The 23213-nt window shown below is 40.3% G+C and overlaps 1 protein-coding gene across 5 annotated transcripts in view; it reads right to left on the bottom strand.

The window, feature by feature from the left end:
• The window catches only part of DGKI (diacylglycerol kinase iota), a 459796-nt gene that overhangs the window by 30202 nt on the left and 406381 nt on the right, over window positions 1-23213 (bottom strand). For 4 of the 5 annotated variants that reach the window (XR_009565254.1, XM_060305263.1, XM_060305264.1 and 1 more), the window contains 2 exons: window positions 5375-5412; window positions 1690-1810 (listed from right to left, as the gene is read on the bottom strand). Coding sequence is in view for 3 of the 5 variants with exons in the window: in XM_060305263.1 (XP_060161246.1) it covers window positions 1690-1810; window positions 5375-5412 (159 nt within the window). In the remaining 2 variants the exon portion in view is untranslated. The remainder of the gene's footprint in view (window positions 1-1689; window positions 1811-5374; window positions 5413-23213) is intronic. The other variant, XR_009565255.1, reaches the window with a different exon arrangement.

Genomic DNA, 23213 nt, shown 5'->3' with positions numbered 1-23213 from the left:
CCAGGGGGGAAGAAAGCCTCTAAGGACGACCGTCCTACTTTAACTCCCTTTTCCTCTTCCTAAACCACTCTTTCCACCGTAATTCAGGCCAAGGGTTCAAGCAAACGCTCCGTGGTGAGAAGGTACTGAAGACAAAGCAAGGTGAGTCTAATGTGACTGACAGTCTAATACTTACCTTACAAGGTCCTCGTAAAGATTAAATGATAGGATGTGCTCAGTATAAGCACATGGCCTATAACCCGTGCTTGAGAAGTGGTAGCTATGTTATCTATTTGTGGCTTTACAATAGGACTTAAGGCATCTACATACAACTGCCTTAAATTTTATGATGCATATGTTTATATATTTTTTTAGCCTGCAACTGCTTGATAACAATGACTATAGTTTGTTTTTGTGTGTGTGCTGGTCTATAACAGATAGTTCCTGTGAAGTACTCCACAAATATTTGATGAATGAATGAATGAATGGAATAAGACATGTTTGCTGAATTGCATAAAAAGAGGAATAAAAAGGAATGTGAATCAGACATAGAAAACAAACTTATGGTTACCAAAGGGGGAAGGGCAGGGGAGGGATCCATTGGGAGTTTGGGATTAACAGATATACACTACTGTATATAAAATAGATAAACAGTAAGGACCTGCTGTATAGCACAGGGAACTATACTCTATCTTGTAATAACCTATAACAGAAAAGAATCTGAATAAGACTAGATATGTGTTTATATGTATAAATGAATCACTTTGCTGTACACCTGAAACTAACACATTGTAAATCAACTATACCTCAATTTAAAAAAAGGAAATGTGAATGTGAATATGCTTACTGTTTACAACCTAAATATGATACAGTGAGTGTAGGCCACAGGCTCAGTGCTAGGGCTCACAGAAAATCTTCCAGGATCTCTGTGTACCTGCATCTAGCAGAGCTAGAGACCCCGCAGAAACAGCCACACCAGGGAACTGTTTCCCCTTCTTTCCTATTGTTCAGTCCTAGAAACACTATAAACGTGGGAAGCTGAAAGTATGGTCAACATTTGATATTCCTCTCATGTGTTTGTGCCTCTAGAGGACTATCAGAGGTACATGCTAAAGTACCTAATCTATAACACCAAATTACACACCCAGTTAGGACACCGTCCAGGAGGTGAACATGGCCGGCCACAGAGGACACGAGAGTACCAGATGTTTTCAAAGAGAATAAAGTGTGACTTGAGTTGAAAAGATGAATGAGACTCAAACAGAAAAAAAAAAAAAGGGGGGGTGGGGACTAGAAAGATGGGAAAAAAATATGCTCATTACTCCTCAGAATGATCAGCTATAAATATGGATTAGGTACCTGCTCCCAACTAGTTAGCTTCCCAAAACATGAAAGCTCTTCCCAAAACAGTAAAGCACGCTATGCCGAGGCCACATGTGGTTTGTCTTCTAGTTTTTAATTAATCAGCCCCCAGATACCCTGCCTTGATATGAAAGGCCTTGATATGAAAATTATTTCTGTTAATGGCTTGGTTAAGGTGACCTACACGTGTAAGGGATCTGGAATCCCAGCTCCCTCAAATAAGCAAGGAGAGTCAGCTAAAGTTGGAGAATATTTCTACCATTCTGAGGACAGCCTGGATGAAAGTCAACTTAGAAAACTCAGTCTGTTTCATAGATAAATGATTCTTGGTTCGCTGTGCCTACTCACCGTGGTCAAGGATATATTTCACAATCTCCCCGTTGCCGGTTTTAGCTGCGTAGTGAAGGAGTGAACAGTGGTCTGGTCCCTGAATTAGCAGGCTGCCTCCATTTTTATAGCTTTCTATTAGCTGAAAAAGAGACATAGGAAAAGCAGCTCAGGCACAGTCCAGAACAAGGGAAACAGCTAACCGGTGATAAAATAAAACTAATGTAACAAACCACAAATGTCTCCATCCTCAGAGGACACAGAGAAAAGTCAAAGAGATGAAGTAACCATTCCTGGGTTGTGTTATCACTCAAATAGATGGCCAGTGTCTCAGCTAACTCCAGAGAGGGTATGTGGGTACTGAACAGCCTAAGGAAATGGAAACATGCTAAATTACTTGTTCCTTTTCTGTTTTTTGTCTTTAACTTTTCTGGGCGCTGGTCTCTGTCTCAAGGGAGTAAAGGGTGGAGAGAAGAATAAAAGATTCCCTATGCTAGCTCAGCGTTCTCTTGACTGAAAGAACAATTAAGTCTATAGGCAGGAATAGCTTGATGTCTGGTAGCTAAGCTCCTTCCCCGTCCTTTAGTTTTTTCTCCAATCTCTCATGAGCCTAGCTACCGAGTACAGAAGCTGCTTCCCATCTTCCTGCATGCGCTCACAACACATATGCACACGGCAGACACAGGCACACCCATGTATGTCTCCTTCCTTCATCCAGATCTGCGGCCCAGCCTGCATGCCTTCTGCCCAACGTATACCCAACAAGGCTTGAGATGATCCGTGGGATAAGAACCAGAAGGGTTCAGAGAATGTAGTAGTAGAAACCTAAAAGACTTCAAACATGAGAACAGCCTGGAGAAATCAGATACTGCAGCCTGGGAATTAGGTGGCTAAATGGGGACACAGTCTAAGTTTGTGAAATACTGAACATTATAGAAAGTGTAACTGGATCTCCGTTCTCTACACTGCAGTATATCAGAACAAGAAGAGCCTTTCTGGAGCTTCTAAAAGATAGTTTTAGGATAAATAAGAATCAGATAACTCGGCAGGATATAAGCAAAAGGAATGTGTCTTCCACCAGGAAGTTAGATGGCACATTATAAAAAATCAAACAACTCACAAGGTTGAAGAGTAAACTCACGGTTCACGCGTTCACTCCAAATCATAGAACCGCCATGTGCCAGATGCCAGTGAAACAAAGATGAATACAACTCGGCCACTGGCCTCCAAGACCTTGCCGTCCACGGGGGAGACAGCTGTGTAAAGAATTGCACAGAGACGGAGAAGAACCTGAGGAGGGTAGCACAGGGCACTCGTAGGGGATGGAAAAAAGTCAGGAAAGACTTCCTAGGAAATTGATCAAAAAGGAGTCGCTGAATGGAAGTAAGGAATATATGGGGTTTTCACTCCTAAACTGTGAAGCAAAGGAACAGGAAGAAGTAGCTAATTGTCTTCCACAAAAAGCGAAGAGAATCCTGTTCTGTTCAACTGTCTTGTCTCACAATGACACTTCCATTCTTTGTGGGCAGATCCACAGAGGATTTGGGCTCAACAGAATAGCAGAGACCCAATCCATCAGCTGCCCTGATTCTGCCTTTCAGTGGTGTTTATAGACACTGTGAATGTTAAGTTAGTCCACGGGCATTTTATGCAGCCCAGTGTATAGGAGCCACTCATGACAACCTTCACACAGGGATGATCCTGGGTTTTCTGTTCTCAGCTCACTGGTGCACTGCCACCCCCCGCTCCCCACCCAACCTCTCTCTCTCTCTATCGCTCTCCATCCCTTACACACACACACACACACACACACACACACACGCAGTTTAATATTTAATATTTATTGTACTTTCTACATGGGATAGAAAAATGAAAGACGATAGAGAAGAAAAAAGAAAAGGGGGAAAAAGTACTTGGGAAGGAAAAGAAAAAAAAGACAGAAAGAAAAGAATGAAAGAGAAAAACCCTAAGCCTTTATATTTGACCTCTCAGTAAATAAGGTGTTATTAAGTCATTTCTTAGTCATTTAGGAAATAATTACAACAGAGAATGAAATAAGACAGCCAGCTGAACATACTGATTTCCCATCTCTCAAATAATTCTCTACTAAGTACCAAAAAAAAGTGTGATAATACACCCAGGGACCTGGAAAATCTGTTGCCTAGACTGAAAGTATATACAAAATAAAATGAAAAGGTTTCAAATGTACAACAGTTTGCAAAATTTTCTGGTTTAGAAGCTCTGCAAGGGCAGGAATCAGGTCTTAACTCACGCCTCTCTTTCCCACAGAATCCACTATAAGGCCCTACAGGGAGTATAGGATAGTATTGGTTTAATCCACTGCTGGGAAATGGCACTGAACGCATAGGCGCCCACACTGCTTAGACAGCACTTTCCTCTTGTGGGTAACAATTCCTAGTAACGCTATGATCTGGACAGTGGCACAGGCACCACTCCCAGGATTATGTGTCTAAAGACGGCAGTTTATCAAGATGCTGGCAACCTTCTCACTATTTGTCTTCTGCTAGTAACCTGTTAAAAATGTAGCACAGAGATTTTGCAGTTTATTCAACAGATGTGCGTCAGAAGAACTTGTATACAAGGGCAGTGCTTCTCAGCTTTCTTTTAAGGCTTCTGGTTTCTCCATATGCAGTGGCACCATACTCCATGAGTAAGGCAGAGCCTCTGCCCAGGGGCAGCTGTTGATATTACAGAACAGATCAACGCCAGTGTGCGTTATACAGGGACATGTGGGCAGTCCAAGTCCTGACGCCTGAAAATAACTTGGGGCCAAATACAGCTTTTAGGGTATTCATAGATTATATTATATTTTATAACAAATATTTGCCTCCCCACTATGTTTAGCTACTAAAGAAACACAGATTAACACTATATTAATAAAACAGCTATCATTTTAGAGTCCCTGCTATGTAACAGGAACAGTCTTAAGAGCTTTACATGAATTTTACATTCAATCCTCACAATAAAGCAAAGAGAGGGGCAATGTGATTCCATTTTACAGATGAAGAAACTGAGGCACAGAGAGAATTAGGTAGTTACACAAAGTCACGTATACGGTGAATGGCAGAGCCAAGATCTGAACCCACGCAGTCTGACTTTGGAATTCGCATTCACTCTAGAGGCAAGCAGTGACCACCTCCTTCCCTCTGAACTTCCCTCTGAACTAAATTCGTCAGAAAACATGAGCACAAATCAAAATACTCGAGGCAGATCAGAGCATCTTCTGATTCACCGTGATCCCCGAAGTTCAAAACTGTAATAATGTCGCAAGATGTAGGCTCTTGCCTAGAGAATGTATTTCTGGGTATTGTCCAGGTTATTCCTACAGATGCATTCATTTAAAGACCTATCTAAAAAGAAATCTTTTAACTTCAAATTTCAGAGAGGAGGAATTCCAAGCACTGTGAGGACTGCCTCCTGGGGACATGCATCGGTTGTATCTAGTCAAGGCAAATAGCGCAGTGCCTTTGCACAGACCCTTTGCTATTAGGAGATGTAGAGATGCTGTGAAGACCCCTCTCATCCTCTCTTCTCAGTCCTCAAAAAGAGCATCCTTCCTCCTTCTAACCAGCTAGTACCAGGGGGATGAGAAACGATATACGGGATCATGAAAATTTGGTGAGAAATGATGTTGATTTAAAGTCTTAAAAGAATCACCAAAAGTTCTGGTAGCAAGATATCTTACCTTCATAAGATCACCAGCTATTACTGCCTGCAAAATTGCTGTGGAAGACAAAAGAGAGATGTCCCATTAGTAGAAGACCCTCTCATTAAAATATTATAAAGGGCTGGATCCGTATTTTGGAGACACAGTCTACATTTGGGGCAGGAACCAGGGGAGGACACACATGCCAAAGGGTGAATCTGGGAACAGACTAAGGCCTTCCCTTTAGCCCTTCCCTACCTGGGCACTCATCTCATACATCATTCTAGAGCCTACCTGAGCCCTCTCCAGCCCAGGTACAGAAAAGAGAACATGAAATTTAGAGTCACACATATTGGATTCAAATCTTAGCCCTGACCCTTACAGGCTGTGGAATACTGGGCAAGTTATTTAACCCCTCTGAGCCTCAGTTTCCACATCTGTAAAACAGCAAGTCTCAATTGTATAGGATCCTTCAAAGGATTAATTCAATCATCTAAATGTTCTTAACTCATCCACTGACGCAAAGTAGGTACCTAATCATGACTGTTTCTGGTCCCTTCTTTCTAGTTCCCTCTACTTTGTCCTTTTGGGGTTCAAAAATCACTAGTAATTTTGTTTGTGTGTTTTATAATTATAGATAAATACCTACTGCTATGGAAAGAAGGACAAGAGACAGTAAAGAAGAAACACATTTTGATTATGTTCTGAAGAAAATAACCATATATTTAGCATAAAATTCATTGGTGATTCTTACAGAAAGAGCTCTAGAAGTCCTAGGTAACCTAAACTAATTGTAAGACTATGTAGCCGAGGGGAAAAAAATATAAGTACCTGTGCCTGTCATGTGGGGTGTAGAAGAGGAATGAGAAAATATAACTGATAAAAGGGGGAAAGAATACATGAGTGTCTAATGACAATTATGGTTCCTAAAGGGAACATGTGTATTAGGTCGAAAATGGTCCCTTTAGAAGAATAAATACTTAGATTCTAAAACTGCTCAAAAAAAAGGATTATTTTAAGCCTTTAAAGTCACCAAAAAAATTAGAAGATTTAAAATTTATTTTTCAACTGTCACTTTACTCTTCTTGTTTCAGAGTCTCTCATATAGAGTTAGCCAAAAATGTAGTATCAGGTATCAAAGTACATGGAGCCCTTGACCATCACTGAACAAAGCCCTTGAAGCATTTATGATGAGCAGTTAGGAGCCCTGGGTGACCAGAGGCAAAGGACCACAGGCATGTTAAACTCGTTCAATGGCCCAGGGCTGAGTGCCTTCCCAAAGCAGAAACCTTGAAAACCTGTGGAAATGATGAGGGTTCCTTGAGCACAGGGGAGGAAGAAGAATGCAGGAAGAATAGAGAAAAAGGAAGAGCAGGAAAGAGGGAAGAATGTTTCTTTCCCATAACAAGCTGTAAGCAATCTGCTTTTCTCACCTCCCTTTGGCTCCCAGCACAATGCTCTTTGTACGCTATCAACGCACACCAATCAGTTGTTGAACTGATTGAAAAGAGAGCAAGCAGAAAAGGAGTGAGAAGGCAATGGAGATAAAAATGTCAGAAAGGGAATTAATAAAACGTTATGCATCCAAAGAACCCAAGAAACGTGTCTCACTCCTCCTAGTATAGATGTGACACTGGGGTTCAGAGTGCAGTGACTCTCTCGGGGCACAGAGCCAACGGTGGCCCCATCAGCACCGTAGTGCAGGTCCCTGTGACCAGCCCCAGCCTCTGTCCAGTGCCCTCTGGGAGGTCGCCCTGTAGAAGCTCTACTAGGCTCTGTGAGGCTTACGGAAAATGGAAGAAAATAGTCTAAAGGTTATCAAGCTTGTAGTGTTGTGGAAAAGGCACTGGATTGGAGTCTAATTCCAATCTCTATAATTTACTAGATATGTAAATTTAAGAAGTCATCCAAACTTTTTGAACCAATTTTCTTATGTAAAGTAAGGTTAACAGCTGCCCTGCTTACCTCTCTGTAGTAAAGATGAAACCAAAAAAGTGCTTTATAAATAGGATAAGTTATATTGACAGAAGGGGTAGAGTGACTATACGTAAGTACATGAAAGAGACATACAAACACTTCAGAAGGAGCCTAGCAATGAGGGTAAGTTGGTGGTGGAGTCAAGCAGACACCTCTCTGTTCACAGGCCCCATCAGAAGTGAGGCATGGATGAAGGAGCCAGTGGGATGGTTGGTGCTTCACCCCAAGATGTCACCTGTACCTCAGAGGACAGGGAGGAAGAGGCAGGGGAAAGTATGAGCAGTTGCAGGTCTGGGAGAACGACTCAGTCCGGGCTTTTATACTGTAGGATGTTCTCTTGACCGAGGTAGAGTATCCATTTAGGAAAGAAATAAGGTTAGGGAAGTTGCCTGAGAAGGCAGCTAATGAAGAGCCTTGAAACTTACATGCAGAAGTTCGTAACCATGTAGAGCCTGCGTTTTCAAGACCTTGTTGGCACATTTCTCAAGTTTAAAAGAATTAGAAAAAAGAAAGAATAAAGGGGAGAGAAAAGAAAAGTGAATTCGCTAATTTAAAGCACCAGTGAATAAAATTTGGTGCATATAAGCAAGAAATCAGGATGATAACAAAAATTCCCCAGGATAAATACTATTGAAAGAGCCCTGAAAATAAATGAATGAATGAACAAATGAATGAATTAATGAGAGGCTGGAGGAAAACTTATGCTAGCTGCAGAGTTCAAAGGATTGTTGGAGGAGGTGAAATTTAAGGTGACTCTTCCACAATAAGTGGATTTAATTAGCAAAGAAGATTTGGAAAATCCTTAAAACGTGAAGGGAAGATATGAACAAGGACTTGGAAGTTAAGAGTCATGTTGTCTGAGGCGCCCTGGGAAGAATTCTGCATTATCACATCTGAGGCTGGGTTGTCTTAGGTCATAACTGTAGAGTTCCTAAGGGACTGCTCCAGGGAGCACGCTATGTCAAGAGAAGGAACCTGGATTTTCATCCCAAGAGTAATGAGAAGCTATGGAGGCGTTAAAAGTAAATCGAGGATCGTATAAATGTCCTGACACATGCCAGTTTGATTCCTCCCCTTCCCTCCCGCAAACAGAGTTACGACCTGCTCTCAGCTCAATTGCTCCGGATTACCCCCATTACGGCGGCTTTCCATTGCTACCTCAGACTCACTCAAAAGCATTTTTATTTATGTCTTTTGGTTTCCTACAGCCTCCCAATTTAAAGTCCCCATGAACAGATAGAAGAGCATATAAAAGAATCATAACCACAAATAATTTCCAATTGTACTGGAGACAGAAAACATGAATATTTATTTTTAAGCCAAGCAGTATACTCAAGGGTAGCTATTATGCAAACATTATTAGGCACAAGGCCCTCTTCTCTCCTGATTAATGTCCTTCCCTCCTGAACACTATTGTTTAAGATTTGCTCTGCATAAACAGAGCCTGAATCCATTAGTATTCAACTCCAGATAATAACCTTCTGAAAGAGCAAGCTTAAAAACAAATAATGAGTTGTTATGATTACAGTATTATTCTTTATTATTTCTTCAGCTCTGAGCCTGCCTTCTTGCCTTTTCCAAAACTCCTTCATAACTGAGGCAACAATGCTCCCAAATTCAAAAGAACAAGGGAAGTCAAATGGCCAATGGGACACAAGGGTTACTGAGTAGGTGGATACTAAGTTTCCCAGACAATTAAATCACATAAACTTAGACAGTCAGACAGGAAAGTAAGAGGGTAGAGAACTGAAAAGTTTGTCAGTTTTAGAGTTTAGAAGTTGAATCATTAGTTCACAAGAAATGGTTTATTTTTCCTTCAGCGCTGTGCCTTCCAGTCAATTGCTAAACAGTAAACATCCTGAGAGAGAAAGCTGGAACTGAAAAGTCAGGACTACCAGGAAGGAATCACTGTCTTCCTTCTCACAGCCTCTCTCCTAGGCCTGGACTCCCAAAAGCCCGGACTTCCTTAGCCATCGGTGCACAGAAGGGAAAAAATGACTCCTATCACCTGGAATCACGATGGGGAGAACACAGTCCAAGGGCCCACTGGCTGGCTCGCCTGCTTCTGCCGTGCCAGGCCCTGTTCAAGGCTGACTGTACAAAACATACTCCATCCTCTCAGAGAGCTGATATTTTGGCAAGAAATCCAAATTAGGAAGGAATATATTTTAATTGAGTCCAGAATCATACTGCCTGAGTTTAAGTCTTGTGAGTACCATTAACTAGCTATAACCTTGGGCAATTAACCAAGCTTCAGCTCTCTCATTAGGAAAATGAAGATAAAATCAGTTCTTTTGAGACTCTGCCTTGCAAGTAAGCTCAAGAAACAGCGACTCTGACCACTGTGGTCTTCTGTGTAGAACACCATGGAATACTGATGTTTTTAACACCATTACACAGAAATGAATCACTTTCTTCTATGAAATGAGAAGTTTAGACTAAGGTCAACTATAGCTCTAGAACATGGCATATGACTACTTCCAAAGGGATAGTTTAAGGTTGTGAAGTTTGCTTTGTAGACAAAAATATTTGTAAATAAAAAAGAACTTGGCAAAGCCACATGTATGTTTATAAATCAATAAATGAACCAAAATAACTATGCTGTATATAGAGTCACAAGCCTGAGCATTTATGTCTCTTTAAAATTTTTAATCTTTCATGTTCAGCTATTTTTCAGTTTTAAAATTAATATTCTGTTGCTGAATTGTCACTTGCTAATGATGGCAGTCATCTAAATCTTTTGTTTTTTACTTGTGGAAGAAAAAATTAAATGTAACAACAAAAACTGTTGAACAAAGAATGGCTTGTGGAGGCCTAGGCGGTAAAAATCAGTTGATTCATCGAGAATCATAAATATACGTCTGGCTTTGCCAAGTTCTGCATACTTTTTACTCCTAAATATTTACATCTGCAAAGCAAGAATCACAACATAAAACTAATGCTTCAGAAGCCATATTCCACATTGCAGAGCTCTATTTGGCCTTAGTCTAACCCTCTCATTTCATAGCTAAGGAAAATGGGGCTTGAGAAGTAAATTGACTTTTCCAAGGTCACACAGATAGTTAGCAATCCAGCTGAGAGACAGAAGGGCGCTTGTCTCTTTTATTTTTATTATTTCTTTTATATTTTCTTTTATTATTTCTGACTCTTAGGTCAGAGTTCCTTCCACCATGCTGTTTCTTCTTTAACTTGGAGCAAGGTAAGCAAAAATTCAAACAACCCCAAATAAAAGGTTCATGAATGCATCACATAGTAAAGTCAGTTTATGGCTTTAGGCTGCAACTCTTTTTATGCCAAAGCAGACACTGAAAAACAAGCATCCCTATGGCGAATGTCATGTTCACAATTCCCTTGATCTGATCGTGACAGGTGTCTTCGCACTTTTCCTCAATTACTTACTGCTCGGCCGCCAGAGAGTCTGCACTGTCAGATGCCCCAAGCTTACTTCTCTGGGATACGTATTTCTGCATAGCTTTTCCTGCACTTTCCTTAGCAGCAGCATTCTGTCCAATTTTTCTACTTTGTGAGCAGCAAGCCCTGGTACATGAGCAACAAACTGTGAAGGCTTAGCTCCCAAAATGGAATTTAATATAATCGTGAACCACAGCAAAGGTAATCTAACACACATTTAATGGATAGCTATCGTGAATTATGCTAATTAGGCATAAAGGAGGAAGCAGCTCATGAAAATGACTGATAATTGATATTATTTTACATAGTCATACTGAACAAACCCAAGACGAGGTGAAAGAAAGGAGGAACTAGATATCTCTAAAGACCTCTGCATTTGAATCTAGGCCTCAAGGAAGTTTTGACAATTGATAATAAGATACGTGCCAAGTTCTTTGCTAATAATGGCTAGAATACTAAGGGTTCTTCATAATATATTAGAACTCAAGATTATTCTTATAATGACACATAAACCTGTATCAGTTCCCTATTACTGCATAGCAAACCATCCCAACATGCAGTGGCTCTAACACGGCAATTATGTATTTTGTTCAAAAGCTGATATTTGGGCTGGGTTAAGCAGAAATATCTGCTCTATCTGGCATCAGCTGGGGCAGCTTCACTGAAAGCTCCAAGCGCCACTTCACAGATCACACGCACAACTGGTAACTGGGAGCTCTGCTCGCGCGGGCTTCCTTGGGTTGCTTGGGCTTCCTCCTGAAATGCTGACTGTTTCAAAAGCAACCATTCCAAGGGAGCCCAGTGGAAGTCACCTTGCCTTGGAAATCACACAGCGTCACGTCTGCTCTGCCTCAGGCTTAAGTTCACCCATATTCAAGGAAAGGAGCCACATACCTCATAGCTCGATGAAAAGAACGTCAAAGTCCTGCTGCAAGAAGAATATGTGGGATGGGAGATGCCGCTGTGGCTGTTTTTGGAAAACACAAGCCGTCACATCCCACACTTGCATCGTGATGTGCGTGGAGTCAGTGGGTTGGTGCTGACTTTCAGTTAGGGTTGGGAACTGACCAAGAACAGTAGCTTCTGTCACCTGTGTGATCTATGGGAGTGTACCTGCACACAGTGTCATCTGTTTGACATCATGAGTATCTCGGCAGATAAATAAGAAAAGGTGGAAGACTACTTATCAGAAGGACCAGCTTTTTGGAGCGGGAAGTGCAAGGCAAGTAGAAGACTCTGCAGACAACAAATGCTGGTTGAACTGAATTAGGAATTCTGTATAAGGTGTGCTCTCTTTAATCATCAGATGTGAGAAGAGACTGCCCCTCCTCTTTTTCTTCTCCAGTCAGGCAAACACTCACAGAACTCTAGTCCTATATTCCTCACGCTCTGCCGACTGGCGTCTCCTCCACTGCTGAAATATCGAATAGAGGGTTACAGAGCACACACCTCACATAGTTTGTCATCTTATCATCTCATCATCATTGGGATTAACCCATCAGTGGCATCTAAGGGCCATTAAATGCTACAGTGGTCTAATACTCAAATACCACCTGTGCCAAATCCCTCTTAGCATGTGCAACCAGAGACGGAAGACATAAATAGGTTTTGTGTCTCTCTAATGACAGAGTTAATCCTCAAATTCAATTAGTCCCTGCTAATTGAATTCATGAATGTATATGGGTTCTTTCCATCTGCTACAGCGATCTTTTTGAAGCTGCTGTTAGCATGGAAGAGGTTTCCTGTTTGGAGAAAAAATAAACAGCCCCCATCCAGTGTTCCCTCCTGGCAGAAAACGTGCACCTTGCTGCCAGAGGACCAGGACGTGCTCCCTTCAGAGACAGTCAGTTCCATCTCCCTTATACAGCACTGGAATGACCTATAAACAGTGCGGGAACCAGATGTCTCTCCCAAACATCCCACTTGTTTATCTCTTGTTGTGAAATTGTTCTCTGGTTGTTTTACATGTTTAAGTCCCATCTCTGCCATTAAGCCACAAGCACAGGGACTGTGTTTTTCATTTTTTTCCTCTTTGTTTTATCCATACTCCACCTTTCAATGAAAACTCTATAGTACAGGAAATATATGAAGTGCTTACTAACTACCTGGTGGACACTTATGGTCTGGGGATTCAGCTGGCTATCATTTCAATATTCTTCAAACTCTGGGTCAAGGAAGACGTTCTGAGGAACAGAAGAAAGTCTACTGGCCCCTGCTACACCTGGCAGTAAATTTTGGAGCTGAAAATAGTTCCATATCTTTTTAAGGTATATAGTGGTGTTTATTAGAGGCAGTGACACACCATTGTAAGTATCTCAATACACCAGAAATGGTTACATTATGGGTCAGATGAGAGCCTTATACTAAGCAACGATGCATGTTACTTCCTAGGACATTGGTAGTAAGCCTTGGCTCACTGTTAAAACAAATGTCATAGGTTAATTAATCTGCTTTGGGCATTGGGTTAGAGAAGACAAGTTCCCAAGTTAAGGGGCCAATCGGGTTCATACTCTTCCGCAGTCACAACATGTTACTTTCCACCAACTGTGAAAATATGTGCTAACACTAGTCACTGGGGGACCAGAGAAGTTCTTGAAAATACCTTTTTGACAGTCTATACAGCTCAAAATTAATGTTTTCTCTAGTGATGACAGATTAATATTATCATTTTTGGATGAAGTGGTTCGACACACTTTTTTATGTAGTACCATCTTCTAAAGGAATATCCAATTATTCCCATAAAACTAGAAAACTATAAATTCATTTTTAGCATCAATATTATAGAATCCTATCAACTATTTTTGTTCAGTAAACATTAAGCTTCCATCCACAGGGAGGCTTTTTCCTATTTGTAAAGAGTTTCAATCTGATTACAACTTACTAACTTCATGAACCCTAAATGATTATAGTACACAATAACACTCTTTCTCCTTACGAATAAAGTCATACGTCCTAAAATGCTTAGCGCACTGTAAACTGCTTTAGCAATGTAAGAGATTAAAAAAAAAAAGTTCCAGTATTCTCCAAAAGTCCTTCATCCCTAGAATGCTGAGAGAATTTAATTTAGATTGACAAACTTTGTTTATTTTTGCTTTCCCTGGCATTTGGATGATAAAGCATAATCCTGAGAGGGTAAGAGAAATGGAAGAACTAATAGATAAGGTCTCCGTGAGCCTCACAGATGAGAGGACGGTGCCAAGAAGAGGAGCTGCTGCCGGCCTCAGGTCCTAATGACGTTTGCTGAGGGTCTTGACGAGAGCGTCAGGGATTCGGTATCATCCCTTCCCTCAACGTCAGGCTGGTGTTGCTCCAGTGATGGGTCTCCTTGAACTCATGGGATGTATTTTAGCAGTGTCCTTCAGGACCTCCAAGAGGAACTGAGGTTGACGAAGTGCCCTCACATTTCATTCAGTGATAGCTGCAAGCAGACCTGACAGGGCCTGAAAGTGATAGATGGTTATCGGTTTTAACCAAATTATCAAGACTGCATGGGAAATGGTGTTTAAGGCCAAGATCCAAGTACAAGTGAGTGTGCTCTTGAGCTCAAAAAGATGATAGGTTTATAGGTCATCCGGTCATCGGATGGTTAAGTACCTTACCATCTCCTAGCAGCACACTGACTGCTCTGTCAGGTAAAGACCTTTAGAACTGAGAAGAAGACTAGGTTTAACCAAAACACTCCTCCCTGGAATGAAATAAAGCCAAGGAGGAGTTGACACAGCAAAAGACACTCTCAGAGACATACCAGCAAAATGCACATACAGCCAAAGTGTACCTTTTTCTAAAAAGGTACAATTTCTAGAGTCTGTCCTTACTTGTAAGTGTGAAGACAGACAAGGTCATTTGTATCTGCAAGTAAGTTATAAGAAAAACACTAATTTAGACTCTTCCCCATATCAACATATGATAGATATTAATTGGAAGCACAGAAAAATTAAGCATTTTACTTCAGAGAAATGAAAAAAAAAGTTTTAACTTTCACTTCAATATTATGCTAACTTAGGACTAAGCAATATCACACCTTAGAAGCAAGAATTATAAAGCAAATGGTTACTTCTGAAGCTTGCTCAAAGGATAAGATACAAAGTAGAAAAGCCTTCAGTATATGAGTTGAACTTCAAAGATATTTATTAAAGAGCAGATTTTACTGTCCAGTTGCTAAGAGAGAAAAAAATAAAACTATACCTTCATTCTTCTTAGGGATTCATATACTCTAAAGACAGAAAGGTAAGGGTATCTATAAAGTAATGTGTGTACACTTACACAACCACATGTAGCTCTGCTTGCCAAAGAAGTAGGGTGATGTATGGGATGATTTCCTAGGGAATTTGTTAGAAATGGTTTAAAAAGGGAAGATTTGCACTGGCAAAAAGATGAGAGGAGAGTTCTCTATAGAGAAGACCGGCAGCATAGCGCCATGGAGGACAAAGTGATAAGCAGTTTCACTTGATAAAGAAGGAGAGCTGAAATGGGAGCATGGAGAAATGAGTCAGAGAGTTAAAAGAGGGTGCTTCCAAGACTCAGCAATGTGAGGTCAAAAACTTTTTTAAAAAATGTCAGTGAAAATCACTCAGCAACTCCATTTTCCAAATATAACCTTGGTCATGCCTGTCACTCTTTTCCTCGAAGATAAAAAGAGCTTAAATCTAGAGAAGAGGAAAAAAGGAAAGTTCGCTGGGAAATCAATACCAGAAGAAGAACGTCTTTGGGTGGGTCATGCTTTCCAAGAAAGAGAAGAAGCCCTCAGGGTTAGTTAGGGAAGATACGAGAACCAGAGAGACGCGTGGTCAGAGAAACAGAGCCAACTGCTGCAGAAACGGTACGGTTTAAACGACTTTTTTGCTACCTTGTAAAACACCACTCTAATTTTTTCGCAGAGGCTGAAATAAGCGCCTTCACTTCCTAGGGTGAAAAGAGGGGATGGGAATGTCACCAGACTGAGCAAAATTGAGTGGATTCTAGCTGCTTACAAACCCCTTTTTCAATAAGCCTTGGGGCTTTGCTTTGTCAGGAGAGAAGCTGGAAGCTGCATAATTAAATAGTAATGTATTTTGTTACCTTGATAAAGAAAGCTGCCAGTGTGAAAGCTGCCTGCAGCATTTATGTGCTTTGCAAAGTTCGGTTTCCATCTTTTCGAAAGATGGGTACATGGTGAGGTGGGAAAATAGCAGTGATGTTTGTCGTCACAAGCAGAAGTGACAGACTGGCCCTCGGCTGCAGGAGTCCATACACTAGCAGGGCAGAGGTGTCTCCGCAACACCTTTGCAAAATGGCAGATGACAGTTTTGGTTTTGCCTCGTGTGTTTCATCGTGCAGTATTCTTTCCCAGCTTCGATGCCTCGGTCTCCTGAACAGAAGGAGCCTTAGATGTCAGCCAGCTCAGGGTGCTCAGTGAAGACACCAAGGCGTGAGAGCAGTGCTCTGCCTAAGGTTACCCAGCCTGCAAAAGGCAGTGCCACGGCGATGCCTGGTCCTTCCCACGCCAAGAACAAGGTTCTTGTCTTTGCCTGAGGCTACCATCCATGTTCAAGTGACCACTGCCCAGAATGACACAAGTCTTTCTCTGTCCATTGGGCTCCCTGAAGGAGATGTCTAGTTCCAGTAAATTTGTAAAACAATGGGCTTAAATAAAGTCATAAGTCCATGCTAATAGATCTCTCGGGTCTATTTATAGAAAAATATATTCCCATTTTCGTTATTTGACATTGAGAGTTTTTCTTGCTCTCTCTTGCATTTTTACACGCCTGCTCTGTCCCTTTCTTTTGTTAATATCTGCAAGCAAACTATGAGCTAAATGTTTCCCCATATTATCCAATTTAATCCTCACAGTGAGTCGACTAGATATGTAGTCGTATTGTTATCACCCCATTTGAAGGATGAAGAAACTGAGGCTTACTGAGGTTGACAGTTGCTCAAGGGCTACTGTGTAACAGAGCCAGGCTGTCAGCCCAGCATGTGAAAGGCTAACGAGGGAGCCTTTTCTCCCCAGCAGGGGACCATACTGTCCCCCCTTATGTGGCTGTACAGACTGTCAGATAGCACTACGGTGTCGCTAGGTGATGAAACAAGGTCCTCTCTTCCCAACATTTCCCAGGTCAGCCACAGGGAAATGTGGCTGACCAGGGATGCAGGTTTAGTTGTCTCCATGCCCCATACTTTTTGTGGCTGACCAGGGATGCAGGTTTAGTTGTCTCCATGCCCCATACTTTTTGTGGCTGACCAGGGATGCAGGTTTTGTTGTCTCCATGCCCCATACTTTTCTAGCTCTGATGAGGGAAGGTGCAGAAAATAACGCTGCAGCACCGGGAAAGGAAATGCCGTGGTAATGAACTACTCACAGGTATTGTGTGGAGTTACACTGACTAGAAGAAGGGATGTTGCATGAAGCTAAGAAAGTCATACCCTAAAATTCAGAGCATCCGGGAAAAGAGAATGGACACAGAAAGCCGGCAAAATGAGGAAGGAAGCATTTAGTTAACTTCATTCTTTTGAAAAAGAGGGGCTTGGACTGATGACTATTTTCCCAGCTCTATCCAGGACAGCACGGGCCTAAGGAGCTATAATGGGCATCATGGGCAAACAAAAATCCACACAGGAAAAATGCTTCCGAGATCCTGGAACATGCAGGTTGAAGTAACACATCCAGGATTAACTTCTGGGAACCACCCTAAAAAAGGAACAAGGTATTCTAATATTTTGCAGCTGGTACTCGTGACAAGAGAGGCTTAGTCTAAGACCGTGATTCAGTTGCCAGCAGCCACCCAGTTCTTTGCAAGAGAAAGCCATCAAAATAAAAAACAAGCTTTAGGTAGAGCAGATTGGGTGAAAAGTTTTCATTGGCTATTAGGGTTTCTAGTTAAGTAGAACACAGACAAATGGAGTAACAATAACAATGATCCTTATATAAGGCCCGTACTACCATAACTGCCAATGTACCTGCTAGCCCCTTGGTTATATGGGTAACCCAGATAATATCATTCTACAGAGTAAAGAGCTTAAATAAACAGTAACATTGATAAAGCAAGCGCAGTTCTTCATCTCTGCTCTCACAGATGACGACACGCGGACCAAGCCAGTCATTTCCTACTCCCTTTTTAAACACTTACCTGTAGGACAGGTGATGTATCTGTAGGAATGAGATCTATGAAAGCTTCATTTGTTGCTGGAGGATCCACGACACAACGGTATTTGATGACCTCTTCCCACCCATCCACTTAAAAGCAACCACGAGATTAGCCTTCGTCCCTTCCTCTCTCCTTTTTTTCTGTTACTTTCTTATTTTGCAGTGTTTTAAATACTTTAACTTAAATATTCTCTGAGGCCAAAGGCAATGTAAAGCAAAGTTGTATGTAAATCTTAGTAAAGAATACTCCCCCCTCAACACACACAGACATCTATAATAAGGCTTCAAAAGCTAATTAGATACTGATCACCAACAACACATTCCAAAGAACCCAAAAGGATCAAAGGATTATACAGTTACAGTCGATAGTCAGATTTAATAAGGGGGACTGAGAGAGAAGAGTAGGGTCAGGAAAGAACTAAGGTAATACAACCTGATTTTGGAAAGCCCGGGGTGTGGGGGGGAGTTCATTTTGTTCGCTTGTTCTGTTTTATTTTGTTTTTAATCAGCAGTGATTGTCTGTTTTCCTAGGAAATGTGAAAGACTAGCCAAGGAAAAAGCATGCTGTCATCTTTTTTTTTTTTCTTTTTTTCATGCTGTCAGTTTTGTTCCTTTCCTTTCACACAGCCTTTGGGGAGCACCCAGTGAGACCACCATAAAAGGCCATCTTTTCAGCACATTAGTAACTCAATTTCTTTGGAAAAGGACCAGCGCTAACCTATCCTCTACAAGAGGGAACAATGTTAATGAGGCCACAATGGAACTCAAAGATTTGTACTGGAAGGTGCTGTTTGCCAACACCACAGACTGCAGCAAATGTTACAGTGAGACTTGTACAGAGGGAATCAGGTCTGTGCCAGGGCATGGCGTAGAATGGGGCAACATTTCTATTCATTGAGTATAGAGTTAAATAAGAAGGGCAACACCACCCATGGAGAAAGAATTTGCAATACACTCAAAAAACCAGTCAGTGGATAGGGAAGGATAAATCACGGGCGTTTGAGTTGTTAGAAAAATTCATCATTGTTTGTCCTTAGAATCGATGGAGGTGGTTCGAAAACACAGAATTAATGAGCACAGAGGAGGGGCTGGAATGAAGGACAATGGAGATGGTTTGCCAGAGAGATGGTAGGAGGGTACATAAGCCATATGGCTGTGTGAATACAAGGGAGATGGGATCTGGGGAGGGGCCCCCAAGCAGGAAGTAGAAATAATTAATTCAAGCAAGTAAACAAAACCAGGGTGAGGAAGAACCTCAAAAGGGAGCACTAGGTTCTTCATGAAGAACCTAGGGGTGAGACAGGAATAAAGACACAGACCTACTAGAGAATGGACTTGAGGATATGGGGAGGGGGAAGGGTGAGCTGTGACAAAGTGAGAGAGAGGCATGGACATATATACACTACCAAACGTAAGGTAGATAGCTAGTGGGAAGCAGCCACATAGCACAGGGAGATCAGCTCGGTGCTTTGAGACCACCTGGAGGGGTGGGATAGGGAGGGTGGGAGGGAGGGAGACGCAAGAGGGAAGAGATATGGGAACATATGTATAACTGATTTACTTTGTTATAAAGCAGAAACTAACACACCATTGTAAAGCAACTATACTCCAATAAAGATGTAAAAAATAAATAAATAAAAAATTTAAAAGTAAAAGAAAAAAAAAGGGAGCACTAAAAGGTTTGACTCTAAATACAAAAGCCAATAGGGGATTCCACAGTCATAAACTGAATTGGGGGCAAAAAAACAAAAAAACCCTCTAGCAACTCTGCATTAGCTAGCCCAAGGTCATTGCAAAGTGGCATACTGCGATGGCCAATATTGAAAACTCTTCCTAGCAAGGCAATTAAAGATCTGCAGATGTTTCCATCTGTATCATTAGCCAAGCTTACTTATCACATTTTACTAAAAAATAGCTTATAGAAAATAAAAAGGAAAAACATCTAACTTTCTTAATCCACACTACTCTTCTGGTCATAAAATAACTGTGATATTTTCTTAAGGAAATAGCTACCTTTCAAGAATTCTATCTTTTTAAGATTGAGTGCTACTGACCGGAAATTAGATCCCTGTTTCCTTGATTATGGAAGTATGGAGGTAAAATAAGTGAACAAGAATATAGCTTTAAATTGTTCTTCTGTGTCAAGTGTACTGCTCACTGATACGAGAAGAAAAAAATAAAATCTCTTTTCTAACGACCAATTCCAACCCAATAATTATGAGGTCTCCTTTCAACAAAAAGAATCAAAATTTCCTATAACATTAGCTGAAAACTTAGCCATGCTATTGAGAGACTATATAAACGGGGACTAAAAATGGGATCTGGATCTAGAGTATGAGTTTGAATCCTAGTTCTACACATGTGACCTTGAACAAGTCACCTAATAGGTTTGTGCCTTAGTTTCCTCATCTGTAACATGGGAATAATAGTAGTACATGATTGTTGTGAAATTTAAATATATATAAAACATTTAGAGCAGTTGGTTCAGTATATAATAGTTTGGTGTGACCTTAAAGTTACTTAACCTCTCTAAACCTCAGCAGAACATCCCTTAAGCCACTGCCTGGAACTTATTAAGTTTTAATAAATACTGACCTTGTTTTTCAGTTTTAAGTACACATAAGAGTATATTATGCCAAATAATTTCAAAGGAGTAGTTGAACTTATTTTTGCTAAAACACAAGGACCCAAACCATTAATCCCTCCAACCTTAGTTTCTCAAAAATCAGTTATTCTTTAAAAAAAATTTTTAATTTCAGGAGGTGTCATAGTTATTTTTAAAAATATATAACTCTCAAGATGTGTAACTTTTATTTGAATAAAAAAATATAAATTTCTCTTTTTGATAATAAGAGGAATGAGCTACTTCCTTAACAATTTAAGCTAAAATGCTGGATTAAAAAAATCAGGAAATGTGGGGAGATGGTGGTAATAGTTGCAGCAGACTATTTGAATATTCCTGAGTCTCCACATATAGAGAGACAGAGGAACTAGAAGAACCAAAAACACATGGTCAACATTTAAGACAAAGTAACAAGATACCCTTATAAACCTCAAAATTACGAGTGGCTGGAGAGAAGACACTAAGAGTCAAATGACCTGCATTCTATCAACGTCTGTGCTGGAAAGCCCAGGGAAGCAGCAGGGCAGCTGATGGACCTGAGAACAGGAAGCCTTAAAACAGCCAGCAGGTGTTCACTGAACAGTACAGTGGGCCAAGGTGAGAACACCTACAGAAACTGTCAGAAGCTTTTCCCATTCCCACAGCACATGAGTGCAAGGGTCCCCAGTAAGGACTAAAAGTACCTGGAGCACTGCAGCCCCTGTAAACTCTTAAAACTGACCATCCAGGGCTCCCCTTCAAGATAGGACCCAAAGTGAGGATAATCTTCCAAGTGGAGTACACACTGAGCAGAACAGGGACAACAGGAATAAAGGAAAGAGGTCTGGATAAAAGTGAGGCTAGGGATCAAAGCCAGGAAGTCTGAGAAAGCAAGCTACCACATTTTTAACAGTACACAAAACCAACCCAAGAAAGAGCTCTCTGAAGTTAGAACAGCTAACAAGTGTTTTTCTTTGTAAATTTCAGAAAAACTAATTTCATATGAAGTATCAAAAAAAGGATGTAAAATCTCACATGAAGGAAAAAAAACAAGAATAAGGAACAGAATAACATTCCCACAGATAGTGGAAGTGAATCACAAATACTTGCTATAAAAAAAAAGTAGTAACGTAGTGTTTCAGATGAGCTTAAAGACACGATACAAAGAAATATCATGTATCAGAATTAGAATAATTCAGAAATGAGGTGATATTCAACAAAGCATTAGAAATAAAAGAATAAAACATTTTGCAAATTTAACTAGAAAGAACACAAGAACAAATAAATTCAACCAATAAAGCCTTAAGTAGAAGAAACAAAGAACTTTTAAAAATCAAAAAGAAAAGAGGAAACGGATAAAAAGAATGTGAGAGAAAATGGCAAAGGTTGAAGATAAGCAAAGAAGATAAAACAAACATACAAAATGAACTTCTGAAGAAAACTAAAGCAAAGAAACAGAACAAACCCTTAATTCAAGAACACGGTTCTGAAGTTTAAAAAATAATAAACTTTATAGTTACATAGTGTCATGTCTCAAAATGATCTACATCCAGGCATATTTTCATAAAAATACTGAACATTAAAGGAAAATAAAATATCCTTTGGGTATTAAGACCAAAAAAAGTGACTTTTATAAGGAGAATATTATCATTAGACTTTAATAGCAAGTGCTTTATGACAGGAGAAAAATGTAATATTTAAAATGTCAAGGAAAGAACATGTGCCCCAGTGAGTCTGTATGCAGCACAACTAATTTTCAAGGGTGAAAGACTCAGACCAATTGCTATTGTATGAAAAAACTGGTTTCCTAAGGAATCTACCAGAGAATGTGGTTCAGACAACTAAAATAACTAGAGAGACTTAGACGTAATGACTGGTGATGAACATTAACTAGTTACGGTCATTATCTGAATATGATGCACTCTGAATTAATGTCTCTGTGTTTCCTATGCATTCTAAACAAGAACCGAACAAGCACCCACACACACAAACTCACAAATGGAGAATTTAATTTATATTAATCAAGTTTGGTAGTTTTCTCTGGTGACTGGAAAACCTCTCTGAAGGACTTAAAGAATTCTTGTGCATAAAGGCCCAAGGAAATGAGAAGCTCACCTAGAATAATCTTAAATGAACATGAATAAAAATCAGTAAAAATGAACAAGAAAACAACTTTGAAGAAATTATCTGGGATGCAATCCAGAGAAACAAAGAGATATAAAATAGGGAACAGAGGGTAAAACATATATAGGATAGCATGAAAATGTCTAGCATGCATCTAAATGGAATTCCAGAAGGAGATATATAGGGAAGAGAAAGCATTCAGGTAATATTTGTATTTAAATGTCTATGTTAGAAAAATAGTAGAAAAGGAATAAAAATAACCCAAATGATTAGAAGGAAGGAAACTATAAACGTAAGAAACTAATGAAACAGAAGACAAATACATAATACAGAGGACCAATGAAGGTAAAAAATGGTTTCTTGAAAAACCAGTAACATAAAGGGCTCTAAGCCTCTGGTGAGAGGGAGAGAGAGGTGGAGGAGACACACACACACAGCAGGCACAATCAATATTAAAAATGAAAAGGTAGATGTAACCTCAGATCTCATAGAAGTTACACAGACAGTAAGATAGTATTTAAAAACGTATGCCAAAAAATGAAAAATAACTTTAATAAAATGGATGAATTCCTTTAAAAATAGTTACCAATACTGATTCAAGAAGAAATAGAAAATCTACCTCCTCCAACATTAAAAAATAC

Source organism: Globicephala melas, chromosome 9 (genome assembly GCF_963455315.2).
Source record: "Globicephala melas chromosome 9, mGloMel1.2, whole genome shotgun sequence".
Taxonomy (NCBI): domain Eukaryota; kingdom Metazoa; phylum Chordata; class Mammalia; order Artiodactyla; family Delphinidae; genus Globicephala; species Globicephala melas.
The sequence above is the reverse complement of the archived record's forward strand: the minus strand, read 5'-3'. Positions and strand labels throughout refer to the sequence as shown.